Here is a 20,597-nt window from a genome sequence, read left to right on the forward strand (position 1 = left end):
GCTGTTGTAATGAAATAATGGCAATTCTTTACCGTTATATGGCAGCCATCCACTCAATTTCAACATTGTGTGAACGAAGCCTTATTGTGTTTTCAATCCACTCCTGGTTAAGGTTGTAAAATACTGACCAAATACTGACTTAAATACAGTATACTGTGTGTGAACCTAATAGTGCAGTTGTTTGGTCCACAAAAGACCGCCTCAGTCAAGCATTCCACAGGTATTCTATCTATGGCCATTGGTAGGATGGTAAAATGGGTAACACATTACAGGAACATTTTATTATACACTGTATTTATATCTTAATCCAATTAATCCAGCATGTATGATAAAGCACATAGTGATCGCTAATTCAGAACATCTGTACAGTAGTTGTGTTGTTTTTAATGCAAAGATGTTGTGGATGATCATAACAATAGCCGTTGTTATCATACATTTAATACACATTTTAATATCACTTGTGTGTCAGGAAAAGTAACTTAGTTTTTATAGCTCAGTTATTCTTTTTATGAAATAGAACTGAAAATGAGACATTTAGAGATACACGTCTGCCTTTATGCATCTCAGACATAATTTAAGTATAATTAGTAGCTATTTGTTGCAGTGAATAACATTCATAGATTACCTCTTGTTGTATTTCTTCCCAACGTGTATTGAACTTCTCCAGTTTTTCATTGATCAGTTCATCCATCACACCGCCATCTGTTAATGTCTGAGCAAGTTCTTTAATTTGATTCCGATTGTCCTCTGGATGTTTCATGATTTTTTCTATGGACTAGACATAAAAGGATAGGTTAATCTCACTTTTTTTTGTTTAACTGTGGCCAAATAGAAAAAACAATCTTTTATGTTTTATATAAAAATATGTATTAGCTCAGGGGTTAATTGTCATGCAGACAGACAAGCTCCCATGATCCCGGCATGAGAGACCTGTTTCTCCCCCAGATTTTCTTCTTTAATTATTTGTTTAAAATATGCTAAATAGAGTACAGAATTATATTAATTGGTACCAGGGTCAAGTACAGGACAGACTAAGAAGAAACAGTAAATTCAATACCATGCCTTTCCACCTCTACTGCTGAACTTCATCCTTTCTTATTGTGCATCATCGGCACAAGTTTTCTAGTGTAGGGGGTGGGGTTTATATCATACCACTTTAGGGCTGCATTTACACATCCCGAAAAATTGTTTGCACAAGTTTAAGAATGTCAGTTACGAGTCTCAAAACACGGGAATAGCCAGATATCCCTTCAGGGGAGGGAAGCCTATTGCCAAGGGGGTGCCTCCCAGTGGGGAGATCACCAAACCACCCTGATACGTAGCCCCTTAAGTCCCACTGGGTTGCAAGTATTGGAACAAAAATAGGGAAATACCAGGGCCAGACTAGCTCTTGTCATCCCATCTGACTATTCACCTACTCCTCCGTGCCGGCCGGTTCATATGTTCACCAGAAGTGGCGAGGACTACACTGCCTTCTTCTCCCAGCAATGTAGTCGAGCCCACTTCTGGTGATCATGTGTTTGCCAGCCGGCACGGAAATAGGTGAGTAGTTAGATGCGATGACAGGAGCACACATAGGTGGCAGTGGGGCTACACTGCTAGGGGATCCATGCCACGATCCTCCTTCAGGCATCGCGGGGCAGATCGCGGCAAAGATCGTGTGAATAAGGCCTAAGGCTAGATCTATACTAATGGTCATACACTGTACCACTTAGTGACAAGGATTAACTTGTACACCTTGGTTGTAGAAGGTGTACAAGTCAGCTTAGCCATAAGTGCCAAAATATGTTATAATGTTACTTCAATCCACTGGTATACTGTATATCATAGCTAATCCAGCAGACCTCCATTGTCATGGTCCTTTTAACCTGTGCGCTGCTGGCTTTTTCTAAAGTGGCAAGCATATTGTAAAACATCTGAAAAATCACAAAAAGAATGTTGAGTTGTAACTAGAGATGAGCATGCTCGAGTCCATCCGAACCCGAACTTTCGGCATTTGATTAGCGGTGGCTGCTGAAGTTGGATAAAGCCCTAAGGCTATGTGGAAAACATGGATATAGTCATTGGCTGTATCCATGTTTTCCAGACAACCTTAGAGCTTTATCCAAGTTCAGCAGCCCCAGCTAATCAAATACCGAACGTTCGGGTTTGGATGGACTCGAACCCAAACCCGGTTTGCTCATCTCTAGTTGTAACATTTTTAAAACAGAAATCTGTCATAAGTCATTGGTAGATTCCACCATTACCTTTTTATTGCTGTACTTGTGATTAGTTTAATATGCATTAACATTTTTTTTTTTTTTTTACTTTTTCAAAAATAACCAGAAAGATTTGTTGTTGAGATTTTAAGCCGAATCCTAATTTCAGCTTTCAAAAAATAATTGACTTAACCCTTAGAGGACCGTACCAATTTCAATTTTTGCATTTTTGTTTTTTCCTGCTTAAAAGGCCATAGCACTTGCATTTTTTTTCACCTAGAAACCCACATGAGCCCTTATTTTTTGCGCCACTAATTGTACTTTGCAATGACAGGCTGAATTTCTTTCATAAAAGACACTGCAAAACCAGAAAAAAATTCAATGTGTGGTGAAATTGAAAAAAAAAAAAAATGCATTTCTTTTATTTGGGTTTTTTTTGTTTTTACACCACTCGCCCTGGGGTAAAACTGACTTGTTATATATGTTCCCAAAAAGTCGTTATGATTACAATGATATGTAACATGTATAACTTTTATTGTATCTGATGGCCTGTAAAAAATTCAAATCATTGTTAACAAATATATGTTCCTTAAAATCGCTCTATTCCTAGGCTTATAACGCTTTTATCCTTTGGTCTATGGGGCTGTGTGAGGTGTCATTTTTTTGCCATGATGTGTATTTTCTATCAATACCTTGATTGCGCATATGCAACATTTTGATCGCTTTTCATTACAAATTTTCTGGATTTAATGCGACCAAAAAGGCGCAATTTTGCACTTTGGGATTTTTTTTTACGCTTACGCCATTTACCGTGCGAGATCAGGAATGTGATAAATTAATAGTTCGGGTGATTACGCAAGCGGCGATAACAAACATGGTTATTTATTTATTTATTTATTATTATTTATAACATGGGAAAAGGAGGGTGAGTCAAACTTTTATTAGGGGAGGGGGCTTTTTATTAATAACACTTTTTTGTTTTACTTTTACACTTAATAATAATAATAATAATAATAATAATAATTTTTATTTATAAAGCGCCAACAGATTCCGCAGCACTTTACAATTCTACACTTATACTAGAAGCCCCCCTGGGGAACTTCTAGTATAAGCACTCTGATCTCTCATTGAGATCTATCCTGTATACTAATACAGGATAGATCTATGAGATAGGCACTTTGATTGCTTCCGGCTGCTGCAGCCGGAAGCAATCGAGTGCTGAGCCAGGATCAGCGCCATTACGGTGCAGCCCAGGGATGGCTGCATTCAGGTAATCGGATGCAGCTGTCAACTTTGACAGCTGTATCTGATTACTTTATTAGTGGGCACGGCGATCGGATCGTGCCCCCTAATAGCTGCAGTCCCGGGCTACATGCGGCACCCGGGAACTAAGTGGTTCAGAGCGCGGCCGCTGCGTGGCCCCGCTCTGAACACACGTAGGCAGCCCTGGACGTACAGGTACGTCCAGGGTCGTCTAAGGGTTAAACATTGTTGTTACATAACTATACATCATAATTAATTTCATTAGGCAACAGAATTGACTTTACAGTTTTATCAATATAATCCAAATACGAACCTTCAAAGCCTGTGAAATCTCTTCTGGTGACCCTTTAGGTTGTTCAGTGGTCTTCAGCTTTACCTCAGTCTCATCAATCCATTTATTTTCAGCTTCCAGGTATGATAATAGTTCTAGCCAACATTTCCATACCTCCTATGGTAAGTAATCATTGGTGTCATTTTTTAATATGCAGTCTAAAATTGCCATTATTTGGTAGAATCTGTAGAGATGACACTTGCTAAATCTGAAGGGTGAAATGTATATGGTACTAAATACCTTAAAGGGGTTATCCATCAAAGGGCTAAAAAATGAATAGCTCCCAGACCCAGCTGGTCTTACCGAACCCCCTTGAGTATTTTAAGTCATCTCCTGTCTTTCTGGCGCTGCCGTTCCATAGTTTCTCTGAATCATAGGCCAGGAAACTACATTTACAATGCATCTCCCTGATTGGTCCATTTGCATACTTGGCCCCTTAGCTTTCTTTTCTTTTTTTTTTTTTACCCGGATAACCCCTTTAAGGCAATAATTTTTAGTGTGGAACAATATTTTAAGGCATTGAGCAGTACAACAGACATAGCCTAAGACAGCTTGAGCTATAAATACAGTCCTTCATAGAAATGCTAATGTTAATCTGAATAAGCTTTTTACTATGTAAATGCCACTAGCATATTAAGAGACTGAAGACTTTTTTTTAATTAGAAAAAAGAAAAGCAGATAGAATGTTGGTGACATTTCTGAGAAAAATGTAATTCACCTGTAATGTTTCACACTTTCCATTTAACCTGCTGCATAATCTTTCATAGTTGGTGACTAGAACATCCAGTTCTTTCTTTAAGGGCTCATGGGCAGCAGATGGCGCTGTTGCAATGAAGTTCTTTACGGACTCTGTTAAGAGCTTCACTTTTTCCTGTTTCTGTGTAGCATCCTCTTTTGCCCTCTATAAACAGCAAAAAGTTATTTTAAGAAGTGCAGTTAACAACATAACTTACTACATACATTGCTGGAAGAAAATATAGTACTACTGCAGATTATGCAAAGTTTAAGTTTCAGTTAGTACAAAGTATAAACAACTTTTGACACATCACTGTTCTGAATCAGACAAATCAGTAGATTAATATGCTAGGCATTGGTAAAACGTTTTATAAACCAAACAACAATATTTCTTGCTTCTCAACTCACCTTTCCTAGCCTCAACATCTAACATTGTATGGCTAGGATAAACCTTCATGGGTCTCCTCTTCTGCAGATTGTAATATAAGAGCAGACTAGCTGGAATAGGTGGTTATTTTCTTCTGGCTTCTCTGTTTCTAAGGCTGTGTTCACACATGACATTTTAACGTCTTTTTGCAGCAATTTCACTGAAATTGCTTTATAAATGGTACTATTTTACCACAGTTGTACAATTCAGATAAAGTAGCACAATTTTACTATAATTTAGTTGAAAATGTACCAAAATTGCATTAAAAAAATGCCACAAAACATCACGTGTGAACACAATTAAGTACTAGGAAAATTCTCTATACCTGGTAGCTCACTGTAAAAAATAGGAACACTTGTCAGGTTGATAGAAGTCCCTGCTTCACTTAAAGAGGTTGTCCAGTGAAAATCTTTTTCTTTCAGATCAACTGGTATCAGAAAGTTACATAGATTTGAGATTTTTTAATAGAAGTAAATTACAAGTCTTCCCATACTTATTAGCTGCTGTATGTTATGCAGGAAATGTTTTATTTTCAGTCTGACACTGCTCTCTGTTGACATCTTTGCCCGAGACAGGAACTCTGTCTTGGTTTTCTATGAATCCCCATTGAAAACCTCTTCTGCTCTGGACAGTTCCTGTCTTGGCCAGAGATGTCAGCAGAGAACACTGTGTCACACAGAAAATGCAACATTTCCTGCAGGACATACAGCAGCTAATAAGCATGGGAAGACTTGAGTTTTTTTAATAGAAGTAAATTGCAAATCTATATAACTTTCTGACACTAGTTGATCTGAAAGAAAAACATTTTTGCTGGATAACCCCTTTAAAGTCTACCTATCATTTGAAAAAACTTCTAACCTGTCAGAAGTTTGTATCAGTTTGGGTCCAGGTGCTGACACCCCCTCTGATTGCTAGAATGAAGGGGCAGATACACTCAGCACCATACTTTCAGCGGTCTATGGTATAATAAAAGCAATGAGACTTGCCAAAAGTTCTATAGGCGTCCATTATAATTCTGTAGACTGCTCATTATAGCAGTTTAAAGAGCATGTACCACCCATTACATCGTCTTTAACATGAACCCACAGATCAATGGGCGCCGGCACGGGTAAGCCGATGCCGAGGTCCGTTTTTCGGACTGCTGTCCGGTTCTCGTGGACGACGCCGTTCGATCCAGCGGTACCGGCCAGTGCTGAAGCACTGGAGGTCGGCCAGCCCCCAGTGGGAGGGAATTCCCTCCCCTCTATGATGCGGCTCCATTCATTCTAAGAGAGCCGCGTCATACAGGGGAGGGAATTCTCTCCCACTGGGGGCGGCCCGGCCGACCTCCAGTGCTTCAGCACCGGCCGGTACCGATGGATCGAACGGCGCCGTGCCCGGGAACCGGGCGGCGGTCCGAAAAACAGACCGCGGCACCGGCTTCCCCTTGCCGGCGCCCATCGATCCGTGGGTTCAGGTTAAAGAAGGGCAGATACACTCAGCACCATACTTTCAGCGGTCTATGGTATAATAAAAGCAATGAGACTTGCCAAAAGTTCTATAGGCGTCCATTATAATTCTGTAGACTGCTTATTATAGCAGTTTAAAGAGCATGTACCACCCGTTACATCGTCTTTAACATGAACCCACAGATCAATGGGCGCCGGCACGGGTAAGCCGGTGCCGCGGTCCGTTTTTCGGACTGCTGTCCGGTTCTCGTGGACGACGCCGTTCGATCCAGCGGTACCGGCCAGTGCTGAAGCACTTGAGGTCGGCCAGCCCCCAGTGGGAGGGAATTCCCTCCCCTCTATGATGCGGCTCCATTCATTCTAAGGGAGCCGCGTCATACAGGGGAGGGAATTCTCTCCCACTGGGGGCGGCCCGGCCGACCTCCAGTGCTTCAGCACCGGCCAGTACCGATGGATCGAACGGCGCCGTGCCCGGGAACCGGGCGGCGGTCCGAAAAACAGACCGCGGCACCGGCTTCCCCTTGCCGGCGCCCATCGATCCGTGGGTTCAGGTTAAAGAGGATGTACCGGGTGATACATCTTCTTTAACCCTTTAAGGACAGAGCAAATTTCGATTTTTGCGTTTTCGGTTTTTCCTCCTTGTGCATAAAAGGCCATAGCACTTGCATTTTTCCACCTAGAGACCCACATGACCCCTTATTTTTTGCGTCACTAATTGTACTTTGCAATGACAGGCTGAATTTTTGCATAAAGTACACTGCGAAACCAGAAAAAAATTCAAAGTGTGATGAAATTGAAAAATAAAACGCATTTTGTTTATTTGGGGGAAATGTGTTTTTACGCCATTCGCCCTGGGGTAAAACTGACTTGTTATATATGTTCCTCAAGTCGTTACGATTAAAACGATATGTAACATGTATAACTTATATTGTATCGGATGGCCTGTAAAAAATTTAAACCATTGTCAACAAATATACGACACTTAAAACCGCTCCATTCCCAGGCTTATAGCGCTTTTATCCTTTGGTCTATGGGGCTGTGTCAGGTGTCATTTTTTGCGCCATGATGTGTTCTTTCTATCGGTACCTTGATTGCGCATATACGACTTTTTGATCGCTTTTTATTACAATTTTTCTGGATTTGATGCGACCAAAAATGCGCAATTTTGCACTTTGGGATTTTTTTGCGCTGACGCTATTTACCGTGCGAGATCAGGAATATGAATAATTAATAGTTTGGGCGATTACGCACGCGGCGATAGCAAACATGTTTATTTATTTATTTATTTATTTATTTACTTTTATTTATAACCTGGGAAAAGGGGGGTGATTCAGACTTTTATTAGGGGAGGGGGCTTTTTACTATTAACAACACTTTTTTTTTAACTTTTACACTTATACTAGAAGCCCCCCTAGGGGACTTCTAGTATAAGTGCTTTGATCTCTCATTGAGATCTCTGCAGCATAGATATGCTGCAGAGATCCATGAGATAGGCACTCGTTTGCTTTCGGCTGCTGCAGCCGGAAGTAAACGAGTGCCGAGCCGGGGACGGCGCCATCTTGGAGCGGTCCCCGGCCGGCTTCATTTACGGAGATCGCTCCTCCGGGATAACATCCCGGAGGAGCGATCTCCCCACTAGACACCAGGGATGACGCTGCGTCCGGTAATCGGATGCAGCTGTCAACTTTGACAGCTGCATCCGATTACTGTATTAGCGGGCACGGCGATCGGACCGTGCCCGCTAATACCTACGGTCCCGGGCTACACGCGGCACATTTACGCCCGATGTCGTTAAGGGGTTAAAGCAGAGATGAAGGGGCCGAGCGCACATTGCTTTATTAACTAGAATTGTACAATTTTAGTGAATGCAAATGCACAATGGATGCAATTAGTGAGCACTTCTCACGAATCACGGATAGTGATGAGCAGGGCCGTATTAACAGCCGCTGCTGCCTTAAGCACTAAACCTGAAGACGCCCCATCTGAACTCACCAATTAGCATCATGATTTTCTGAACACCATATTAGGCCGCGTTCCCACAGTTACTGTACGTCACCACATGCGGCCGAAACCAGACCCTCATGCGGTAACCAATAGGCATATGGCCAATAATTCTAATAACAGCACATAACTACTGGGGCCACATGCATTTCTCTACACGTAAAAACACTATCTGAATCACATTTTTCATTGTTTTTAACTGCTTAAAACATGAACAAATTTCAACATTGAATCAATGATTAGAGCCGTCTGCATATTGTCTTACGGAATTCTCACCACAGGATTGGTAGATTGGTAGGTAATAGCTCCAGGCATCACATTTAACATTGCCATACCAGACCTGACCAATACTGTTATACTGTGACTGCATAACACCGTCAGACCTGAACCAATAGGTTCTTGGCATATACCTAGATAGACGCAGGTGCATGTAAACAAGGTATGGAGCCTTGGTAAAATAACAGCCATTAGATGGTGTCAGCAGTTTTAGGCAGCTGATATGTGTAGTGTTAGATTGACTGTTTCAGTAAGTTCTGGGCCGGCTCTTATTACAAGCAGGCAAAGTATTGGGTGGGTGTCTGCTCCCCATGTTCCATGCCGGGACTTGTTGGGTATATCTAACTCAGCTGACTATACTGTGCATGTGTATGAAGCTGCTGTACACTGCTGTATGAATCTTGTGCTCAAATAAAGCCAAAGTAACAAGAAGGGTGTGTAGGAAAGTTCACCGGCACTACTCCTACTGTGTGGCATGGGAGAGCAGTCGGGCATGCTTGGGGCTATAGCCAGTACACATAGGGGGTGCTCCTTAAAATGCACTTTTTGATAGTGATAAATAATTATATGTAGAAGAAAAGATAAGGGCACTCACCCATCTGTAGTGTACAAACTTCGAGCTTTATTTCATGGTGCGGTTAAAACATCCGATAAGTCGGAGCAGACGCCATACCATATTACAGCTTTATCATGATGGCCATTTCGCGCGCATGCGAGCTTCCTCGGATGACGCTCCTCCCGCAGGTCTCAGGTGATATACCTGCAATGACGTGCTGGGAGTGGGCGTTACAAAAAAGGGGGAGTGTGTAATAAAACCTTCATTAAAAACATACATGGTTTCGCTGATACAAAAGGCGATACATTTAAATAAACATGCCTAATTCTTTTTTGTCATTAAGGCCTACTTTTCCCTGCGCCCCTGTGGCTAATATGAGTTGGGCTTCTAATTTCAGAAGCTTTGCGTTGGTGTCTTGTCCTGCTTGAAAGTGGACTTTCTTTAAACCTGTGAATTTGAGACAGTTGGTATCCCCGTTATGTCGTGTGTGTATATGTTCTATTATTTTTGTAGCTGCTTTTTTAGTTTTGATGGCATAGATGTGTTCATAAAATCTGCGATTTAATGCTCGTAAGGTCTTTCCTTTATAGAACATACCACACACACATACAATAGCGTAGACTACTCCTTTAGTTTTACAACATATGAAGTTTTTTATGTCGCATTCTACTCCACCTAGAGATATTGTTTTGGTTGTTAGTGCTTGTTCCCACCATGAACAGTCACCGCACCAGAACATACCTTTAGGTGTCATGGATTTTAACCACATCTGATCTTGCACATCTTTATTGCTTTTAAACTTACTGTGCACCAACATGTCTTTTAAATTTTTACATCTCCTAAAATAAATAGCTTTTAGGAGATGTAAAAATTTAAAAGACATGTTGGTGCACAGTAAGTTTAAAAGCAATAAAGATGTGCAAGAACAGATGTGGTTAAAATCCATGACACCTAAAGGTATGTTCAGGTGCGGTGACTGTTCATGATGGGAACAAGCACTAACAACCAAAACAATATCTGTAGGTGGAGTAGAATGCGACATAAAAAACTTCATATGTTGTAAAACTAAAGGAGTAGTCTACGCTATTGTATGTGTGTGTGGTATGTTCTATGTAGGAAAAACCTTACAAGCATTAAATCGCAGATTTTACGAACACATCTATGCCATCGAAACTAAAAAAGCCGCTACAAAAATAATAGAACATATACACACACGACATAACGGGGATACCAACTGTCTCAAATTCACAGGTTTAAAGAAAGCCCACTTTCAAGCAGGACAAGACACCAACGCAAAGCTTCTGAAATTAGAAGCCCGACTCATATTAGCCACAGGGGCGCAGGGAAAAGTAGGCCTTAATGACAAAATAGAATTAGGCATGTTTATTTAAATGTATCGCCTTTTGTATCAGCGAAACCATGTATGGTTTTAATGAAGGTTTTATTACACACTCCCCCTTTTTTGTAACGCCCACTCCCAGCACGTCATTGCAGGAATATCACCTGAGACCTGCGGGAGGAGCGTCATCCGAGGAAGCGCGCATGCGCGCGAAATGGCCATCATGTCAAAGCTTTAATATGGTATGGCGTCTGCACCGACTTTCGTTTTCGGATGTTTTAACCGCACCATGAAATAAAGCTCGAAGTTTGTACACTACAGATGGGCGAGTGCCCTTATCTTTTCTTCTACATATAAGTATACAAAGTAACAAGAAACACCCGCATTTGCTCCAAGGACTGTTCCTGTCTCTGTGCCATAAAAAGGACTATGCTCCGATCCCAGAGATGGACAGCTATATGTTCTAAAAAGGACTGTTGGGTTCTTAAGTTTTTTGTTTTTTTTTCCACAGAGGACACTTGGTCACTACGGGGTTAAGAAATGAACCTTTATAGTGCAAAAATGCTGGATTCTGTCACCCTCCCTGCACTGACAATTTCACAACTTTCTAAGCCCTACTCAGTCAGCTCTCCCTCCATATACTGACTAACTATGACTGTGAATATTGCTACTTAACTATATTTAGATGCGGTCCCTGCTCTCCTTACTAAAGAGCACAAGAATCAGGAAAGACTGTGAGAAAATTCTCCTCAATGTAGCGTTTTTATAGCATGTACGAATGGTATGTAATGACGCTAATCGTACAGCCAATCACAGTAATGCCAGTAGTGAACATGGCTACTACATTACCTGATGTGCCCTTCCTTCCCTACATGTTCATTGGCTCTTTCAAATTTATGAAAACTTATGCAGTTGCAAACGCAATTCTGGACATTTGCATGTTCAATAATGACCCTTATAACTATTTCGATCATTGAACAAATTGTTTGTGATCGGCGAACATGAACAATTAGCATCATGTTTATACGAACACATGCGAACATGTTCGCTCATCACTAACTGGTCACGGAGTAAAAATAGATCTACAGTATATGCGGACCTGACAAATCATTGATCGTCTGAATAGGGCCTTAGGCCATGTTCACACAAAGTAAGTTGTGTATTAATCCGTTAATAATACACAACTTACACGCACTGCAGTTAGAGGCCGGGATTCCTAGTTGCCGCACGAGAAACTGACATGTCAGTTTTGTGTGGCCACTCTTCATTGAATAGCGGCCGCACAAGCCTGACAGGTCACACAATGGAGAGTGGGGCATTGTGTTCAATGGTGAATTGGGATGCGTGTGCACACGGATACCCCCGCATCCCAATTCAGCACAAATGCAGATCATCTGGCCAGTACTGCAGTACTGGCCGGCATGATCTTCACTAACACGGGTCCCAGAACAGCCAGTTTTTTACGCAGTGTGAACCTGCCTTATACATTAAGAAACTTATGTGAAATTCTATGCTGTTTGCCACAGAAAAGGTTGAACAAGTAACCCGGCAGTGTTCTAGCAACCCTGGTCATATAGACAACTGTATGCAAGGTCACTGTACTAATGTCAAAGATTTCACGCTAGTTATATCTGTGTATATACAGTGGGCTACTAGAATCAATTCCACTGATGGGCCAAAGGTACCCCAGTGCGACACTATAACTCACTATCCAAAGTAAATATTTATACGCCGAAACCAGAATATCTGCTTCATATAAAGATCTTAAACATCTATAGAAACTGTAACTATTGAAACTACTGTGCTTATTCTAATATGTGAATATGACCTGTTCAAAGCAGCCTGACAAATTTCAGGGCTCTCCTTAAATATAGCATTTTAGGCGCTCGCAATTCATTGCTGCAAGGGTGAAGTTAAATGTGTGCCAATTCAATTAGTATTGCTCTGGAGTAATTATTTAATTTGCTCTGGATTTATTTGTTTAGATCTCTGCAGAACAATCTAAATTCCAAAAAAGATAAGTCTTTGTACAAGTAGTTATTATTACTAATAGAATTAGCTATTTGCTGATAATTACACTCATCATGAAAAGACAAACATTCAGCCAAGCGTACAATAGCTAATCATCTGCCTTCAGCTACAGTTCACAGTCATTGACCTCTAGAAGAACCAAGGTCTAATACTAAAAGAAGAGCACATTGGATTCCTTAGCACAACTCAATGGTTGAATCTTATGTTACCAAGTAATTACCAGGTAGATTATTACGTTTAGGTATCAAATTCTTGACAACAAAAGCAATCTTATTATAGCAAGTAAAACAAAGTCACATTGGGGGGAATTTATCATTTTCATGGTTTTTTTTTTGTGTGTGAATACAGTATCAGGCTGGGTTCACACAGTGTATGACAGCGGCCGTGTCATAGAATGGCCGCTGTCTGTAAAGTACCGGCCAGTATGGCAGTTCTGGCCAGATAAACTTTAATTCTGTTGATTTGGAATGCGGGCACATTCGGGTGTGCCTGCATTCCAAATCACCATAGCAGACAACGTAAAGTGCGGCCGGAGCCGTCCATCTGCACATCAGTTTTGTGCGCTACCTTAAGATCTTTTAATGCCCTTTGTAACTCTTCTGGTGTCTTGTACTCAAAATCTCTCTCCAAATATTCATCTTCAGCTTGTGATATCCATTCCTGCATCTCAGACAGATCTTTCCGAAGGTTTAATGTTTTTTCCAAGCCGCCTTTAAGTGCTGCTTTTTTCGTGTAGGCCTAAATTGAGACATAAACTTACAGCTAGACAGTGGCAAGGACATTAAAACCATTTAGATTACATGTGGAGATTCAAGCCAAGTATGGAAGCAAACTACAGGAAGGTTTTGTTGTACATTAGGACAAACTACATTTGACATTGTATTCAGATAGAGCAGGAAAAATGCAGACAGTATAAATAAGAGCACTTCTATCATACACAAACAGTGGCTGCATGGTTTTTGTCAGTGAAGATGTGCATTAACCCTTGACTTTTCAAAACTGTTGAAATGGTATGTATCTCAAGGACAAACAGTACATTTAACTTGTACTTTTTTCAGAACATTTTGTTGCTTCCCGTTAATAAAATTTGTTTAAAAAAAAAGTATAACTGAAAATCTAATCATAAAGGTGGTATTATTGCCATGTTTGTTATTTCTTATCTACTCACAATAAGAAAACTATAAACATTATTATAATTTATTAAAATTCATAAATTATACTGTGAAGGTAGCATATGTCTGGCATAGATTTCCATTGCAAACATATGGGTATTCCTTTTTCATGGACTGCTCTTGTACTGGAAAGTATAGACAACCAATAGCTTTAATTATAGTTTATAGAGAACAGGAGAGGTGCTATTTCTTGAAAAAAAATCTGTGTGTTTTTTTTTTTTCTAAGCCTGGACAACCTCTTGTATACTTTATGAATGGATTGACTGGTAAGAGAGGGAAACTTAAAGTGATATTGCCTTCCTTACTCTCGCTTTGTTTAATTGGTGGACAGTGTCTCCTAGGAGGGACTTCATAACAGTTGGGTCTCATCTCCCTACTGGAGAGAGGGGGCTGACCAGCCATGAAGCCCCCCACAGGTGGCATTGTCCACCAATGAAATTAAGTGATTTTAAAACAGAAAGAAGACACAGACATGTTTCATATGAGTATATATCAAATGTGCAGCATATAACCTTGTTGATGGCACTGAGAATGGCACATAGATTAAGGGGGGTGCCAGTATCACTTCATTATATATTAAAATAATAATAATAATAATAATAATAATAATAATAATAATAATAATTAATAATAATAATAATAATATTAAAGGGGTACTTTAGAGAAAAAGAACTGTTTTTAAATCAGCTGGTGTCAGAAATTTATACAGATTTTTAGTTTATAATTATTTAAAAATCATGAATCTTCCAGTACTTATCAGCTGCTGTATGTCCTGCAGGAAGTGGTGTATTCTTTCCAGTCTGACACTGTGCTGCTCACCATAGAAAACCTTTCCTGCTCCGGATAGTTTTTGTCACAGACAGAGGTGGCAGCAGAGAGCACTGTGTCAGACTGGACAAAAATTTGAGATGAGCAAACCTCGAGCATGCTCGAGTCCATTCGAACCTGATCGTTCGACATTTAATTAGCGGTGGCTGCTGAAATTGGATAAAGCCCTAAGGCTATGTGGAAATCATGGATGTAGTCATTGGCTGTATCCATGTTTTCCATACAACCTTAGAGCTTTATTCAACTTCAGCAGCCCCCGCTAATCAAATGCCGAACGTTAGGGTTCGGATGGACTCGAGCATGCTCGCGTTCGCTCATCTCTAGAAAGAACATATCACTTCCTGCAGGACATAGAGCAGTTGATAAGTATAGGAAGACTTGAGATTTTTTTTAATAGAAATAGATTACAAATCTGTATAACTTTTCTCCGGAGTAAACATTAAGCAAGTATATATTAATGGATAGATGGGATAGATAGATAGATAGATAGATAGATAGATAGATAGATAGATAGATAGATAGGAAGATAGATAATAGAACAATTAAAATATTTATTGATTTAAATTATATTTATCTATTCAGTGTCCTTCCCTCAATTCTGAGCTGCTGTTTTCTGCTAAAGACACAAAAACTTTGTGTGTTAGCTTTTCTCTCTGTCTCCCACTCCTTTTCTTCCAGAATGGCTAATATAAACAAGTTCCTGGCTGGCTTTATGAGCAACTTTGTAACTTCTTTGTTTCCTGGGAGGGTTATTCTGAGGCTGCTGATGAACTCACTGTGATTAATTCTCCTGGCATTACAAAACTGCTACAAAGTTGTAGATAGGGACTTGATTGTATAAGCCATATCAGAAAGGAGAAGGAAGAAGGGGGAAAGGAGAGAAAAGTTATGTGTGTCTTCAGCAGAAAACAGCGGATCAGAACTGGGGAAGAAGATTGAATACATAAAAACAAGTATGGAAGGAATGGTTAGTCTCACCATGGGCAGCAACATATGAAAAGTTATGTTTGAGCGGAATACCCCTTTAGGGTATAAACACACACACCGTATCGCAGCATATTTTCTGCTGCGATACACAGCAGATCTGCAGCAGATTAGATCTAAATAACTGAACACAGCATCAAATCTGCACCATCAAATCTGCTGCAGATCTGCTGCGTATACGGTGTGTGTGTTTGTACCCTTAAGCTTTCTCTTTTGATTTCTGGGGAATAATTAAAGAGTTACAGGCACCCTTGATTACTTAACCACTAAATTTGCTTATTTCTGAGAAAAGGTTTTCTCAACTGTAAACCTCCTTCTTAACATTATGAAACCTTGGTTGTTCATCCTCTCTTTGAAGCGATATTTTTTTTTCATACATACCTGTTTACATATGAGATCCCATTGCTCATTTAGATTATCTAAATCTCTCTTAAGCTTGGGCAAATAGGTTGGTTCAGCTTTGCTCATTAGTTTTTGTCCAACATCATTGACACTGCTAACACTTGGCTGAATTGTTTGGATGTCATTTACCAATGCCTTTATTTAAAAAAACAAACAAACAGATATTTATTACAACATAAAAAAATTTGAAATACATGTAATACATAAAAGCTAAACAAGTTTTTGGATGTGAATATTAAGACTTACATTACACTGTTCTAGCTGTTTTTCCAGAGCTTCCGAATCTCCAAGTGCTGGCCACTCTTCATTAAGAAAAACGTTTACTTCTGCCATCCACTTATACAAGGTTTTAAGATCATTCTAAAAACCAAAGATACATTGTTGATGTATTAATTGATGTAGTAGTTGTTTAAAAGTCACTATTCATGCTTCTGAACAGTAACTGTGTAATTTAGGTTTACACTGGTATTATTATTATTATTATTATTATTATTATTATTATTTTACCCCCTTGTTTCTGGATCCATTTACGGTGGATCCTAACTGATCATGATGAGGTTTTTATCAGTCAGAAAATTGAAGAAAATAACTCTATTCTGCACATTGATAAACAGAAATCTGATGAAATTGAAGCTAATTCATGTATGTAGATTTAGCTTTGGCAGCATTTAACATGGGCAGGCTACCACATTACAATGTATATGATGTTGCGACATTTCAAAGAAATTATACTTTAAAAACTAGCTATGAACTTTGTAAAAAGTCCCCTGGATTGTTACAGCAAGCTTCATAATACCCAATTCTCTTTAAGTATAGAGTGAGATCTACCAATCAAGCCCATCAGGGTTGGGAAAAGCTACGACCGCCCAGGTAACTTTTTGTTGTTTAAAGGGAATCCGTCAGCTCCTGGGCACTACCTAAGGTGTTGACAGTGTGCTGTAGCTGGCAGCCCCCAGTGAGCATGGTGCCTTTTTGGTAATTTTCCGTGCAGCCAATTTTGTACAATCTTATGTCTCCTACTGTCACAGAGCAGTTGTTCGTGTCACACTTGTCATGCATCCTCCTCCCTCTTCATGAATAATCAATGCTGCCCGGCCTCCTGCTCGCTCAGCTGTTAGATTGCAGATCAGTCCTCTGTAGGCAGGTTATGTCTGAAAGAATCTTTACTCTGTAATGTGTTGGAGCTGTGATTTAGGTGTAACTCACTTGTCTAGAGACCTGACAGCAGTTTATTCTCTGGTTCGAATCCCCTGATGGGAATTAAATAGATGTCTTTTTTTCCTCATTATTGTATCATTTTTAAGGCTATGTTCACACACACAGTATTTTTGCTCAGTATTTTGGTAGTATTTTGCAACCAAAACCAGAAGTGGATTGAAAACACTGAAAGGCTATGTTCTCACACTGTTGAAATTGAGTGGATGGCTGTCATTTAATGGCAAATAATTACTGTTTTTTTTTTTAAAACAACGTCCGATATTTGCCATTAAACGGCCATCTGCTCAATTTCAACAGTGTGAGAACATAGCCTTTCTGTGTTCTCAATCCACTCCTGGTTTTGGTTGCAAAATACTGACCAAAAATATTGTGTGTGAACATAGCCTTAAAAATGATACAATAATGAGAAAAAAAAGACATCTATTTAATTTCCATAAAGGGATTCGAACCAGAGAAAGAACTGCTGTCAGGTCTCTAGACAGGTGAGTTACCCCTAGACCACAGCTCCAACACATTAGGGAGGAAAGATTCTTTCAGATATAAACTGCCTACAGAGGACTGATCTGCAATCAGCTGACAGTTGAGCGAGCAGGAGGCCGGGCAGCATTGATTATTCATGAAGAGGGAGGAGGATGCATGACAAGTGTGGCACGAACAACTGCTCTGTGACAGTAGGAGACATAAGATTGTACATAATCCACTGCACAGAAAATTACCCAAAAGGCACCATGCTCACTGAGGGACCGCCAGCTACAGCACACTGTCAGCACCTAAGGTAGTGTGCGGGAGATTATGGATTCCCTTTAAATAAACAGGAGAAACTAGACAGTTTATTTCTAGTTTAACTAGTTGTAATCTGAGAGTTTATACCTTCATGCTGGCTCTGATTCAGACAGCATGAAATTGATGACAGGTTCTGAAGTGGCCATGCCCCTTCAACAAGCAGCCCTCCCCTTGTAAGTAACACAAATGGAATTTTGCCTTAAATTTTTCAGCTTGTATACCACTAGTGTCTTGTGCTCAGCATGATAAATTCCCAATTGGTATATAAATATTAATATAAATTGGTAATTGTTTCCTTTTGTAAGATCTGTTCTGTTTCCTGCACGTGTTAATCTGTTTTTCTTGCTTAATGATTGTTAAAATGGGGATCTGAAATGCAGAATACTCACTTCAACATGAAATATAGTCACAACCTGTCCTTTCCTGACTTATGCTCAATGCTGCAACTTCAGTGAAGTTGACAGGTGGAATCACTGTATAAATTGCTCTACAAACCACAAGCAATTTAACATTTTGAATGAGAGAAGTTGACAAGTTATATCAATATGCATATATACTATAAAGATGATGGACAGATTTAAGAAAAAAATGTCATTAATCTTTGTTTCATTTCATTTAAGAAATCCTTGATTTAACAGGGTTCTGGAGCTTACAGCACCTGTTGTCAATCCTAAAATAGTAATGTAATATAAGAAGTCTACTTGTCGGGGTAGCTGTCAGTATATAATAGGGATAATTAGGTAGAACGCACAAAGTACTTACAATTATTTTCCTCCATTGTCTGGGAAACTCGCCTCCTTAATACTTTTTTTAAAGGTTGTCCTAACAGTACTAGTGCAACTATCTTAAACCTTTCGCAAAACTGATTATTAAAGTAAAAGGGAATTAAGCAGCATAGCCACTAGATAATGTACAGAATCCTTTCATCTCCCTCCATTTTTAATGACTTTGGCAAACAGAGGTATCAGGTGTTGGACTCCCACCAGATATTGATAGCCTATGCTGAAAATAATTACAAAAGTCCCCCAAATCCTCTAAGAATAAAAAGTAAGTGCACATGGCCACATTTGGGAACTATATCTATCCCTAATAAGGGATCCATATAGCTCTGTAGGCTGTGCCTATACTATATTGTACATAACAAGTAATAATAATAGCAGACATACCTGGAACTGCCTATGTTTGTTGAGCAATTCTTCTAATTTTTGGCTTTGTCCTGCTACCTGACTTGATAAACTATTCCAACGACTTTGGGCTTGGTCAATTTCTGCCCAGTACCTTTGCTTGACATCAGCAGGTGCTTTGCTAGATAACTCCTCTGCAGTTTTGCTGAGATAATTCATATCAGCTTGATGTTCCTGCAGGGAACTTTGTAAGGCCTGATTAAAAAATAAATAAATAAAACTTTTAAACATGAAAACATAATAATAATATATATATATATATATATATATATATATATATATATATATATATTTCATACAAGTTTTTCACAGTTCCACAGATAGTATGTGAATATCAGATGTTAGCCGGTTTATTTATATGATTGTGCAGAATAATGCTAAGTTTACACGGAGCGATAATTGGCCCGATCGTACGATTAACGATTTCGAAGTAACGATTTTTTTTATAACAATCAGCGTTTAGATGGAACGATATATTGTACAGAAAATTCGTTTTGCGATCGTTTAAGCCTATCTCACACATAGGTAAAATCAGTGAACGACTGTTTACACGGAACGATCGGCAAATTTTTTGCGAACGACGATTTAAGAACATGTTAAAAGATCAAAATGAACGATTTATCGATCGTTTGCCGCGTTTACACGTACGATTATCGTTCGAATTCGATCGTTATCGTGAAAATTCGCCCGATAATCGTTCTGTGTAAACGTAGCATTAGGGTCCATTTACACACACAGATTATCTGACAGATATTTGGCAGATTTTTGCAGCCAAAACCAGGAATGGACTATAAACAGGGAACAGGTTATAAAGGAAAGACTGAGATTTCGCTTTTTTTCTAATCCATTTCTGGTTTTGGCTGCAAAAATCTGGCAGATATCTGTCAGATAATCGGTGTGTGTAAACGGACCCTTAAGGTGCGTTTACGCGCAACGATTATCGTGCGAATTTGCGCGATAACGATCGAATTCAAACAATAGTCGTACATGTAAACGCAGCGAACGATCAAACGACTAACGAGAAATTGTTCATTTTGATCTTTCAACATGTTATCAAATTGTCGTTCATCGTTCGCAAAAATTCGCAGATCGTTCCGTGTGAACAGTCGTTCGTCGATTTAACCAATGTGTGAGATAGGCTTAAGGATCGCAAAACAAATTTTCCGTATGATATATCGTACCGTATAAACTCTGAACGTTATGAAAAAAAAAAATTGTTACTCCAACATCGTTAATTGTACGATTGGGCCAATTATCATTTCGTGTAAACGCACCGTTAGGCTGGGTTTACAAATATCCGGTGGTCTAGCATCCTTCTTTTGTGACAACTGATGCCCCAACTGATGGCAGAAATCCATTATATGTCCTATTCTTCAAAGCCAGATGGCAGAACAACTAGACTTTATTTAATTCAATAGAAC

General features: G+C 39.6%; 1 protein-coding gene across 11 annotated transcripts in view; it reads right to left on the reverse strand.

Annotated features, from left to right (window-relative positions):
• DMD (dystrophin) overlaps positions 1-20,597 on the reverse strand; it is a 1,858,252-nt gene that overhangs the window by 1,134,786 nt on the left and 702,869 nt on the right. For all 11 annotated transcript variants that reach the window (XM_069970999.1, XM_069971008.1, XM_069971005.1 and 8 more), the window contains 7 exons: positions 19,159-19,371; positions 16,238-16,351; positions 15,971-16,126; positions 13,173-13,343; positions 4,511-4,693; positions 3,775-3,909; positions 626-775 (listed from right to left, as the gene is read on the reverse strand). In XM_069970999.1, the coding sequence (XP_069827100.1) occupies positions 626-775; positions 3,775-3,909; positions 4,511-4,693; positions 13,173-13,343; positions 15,971-16,126; positions 16,238-16,351; positions 19,159-19,371 (1,122 nt within the window). The remainder of the gene's footprint in view (positions 1-625; positions 776-3,774; positions 3,910-4,510; positions 4,694-13,172; positions 13,344-15,970; positions 16,127-16,237; positions 16,352-19,158; positions 19,372-20,597) is intronic.

This window comes from Dendropsophus ebraccatus, chromosome 5 (assembly GCF_027789765.1).
Source record: "Dendropsophus ebraccatus isolate aDenEbr1 chromosome 5, aDenEbr1.pat, whole genome shotgun sequence".
In the NCBI taxonomy this organism is placed as follows: domain Eukaryota; kingdom Metazoa; phylum Chordata; class Amphibia; order Anura; family Hylidae; genus Dendropsophus; species Dendropsophus ebraccatus.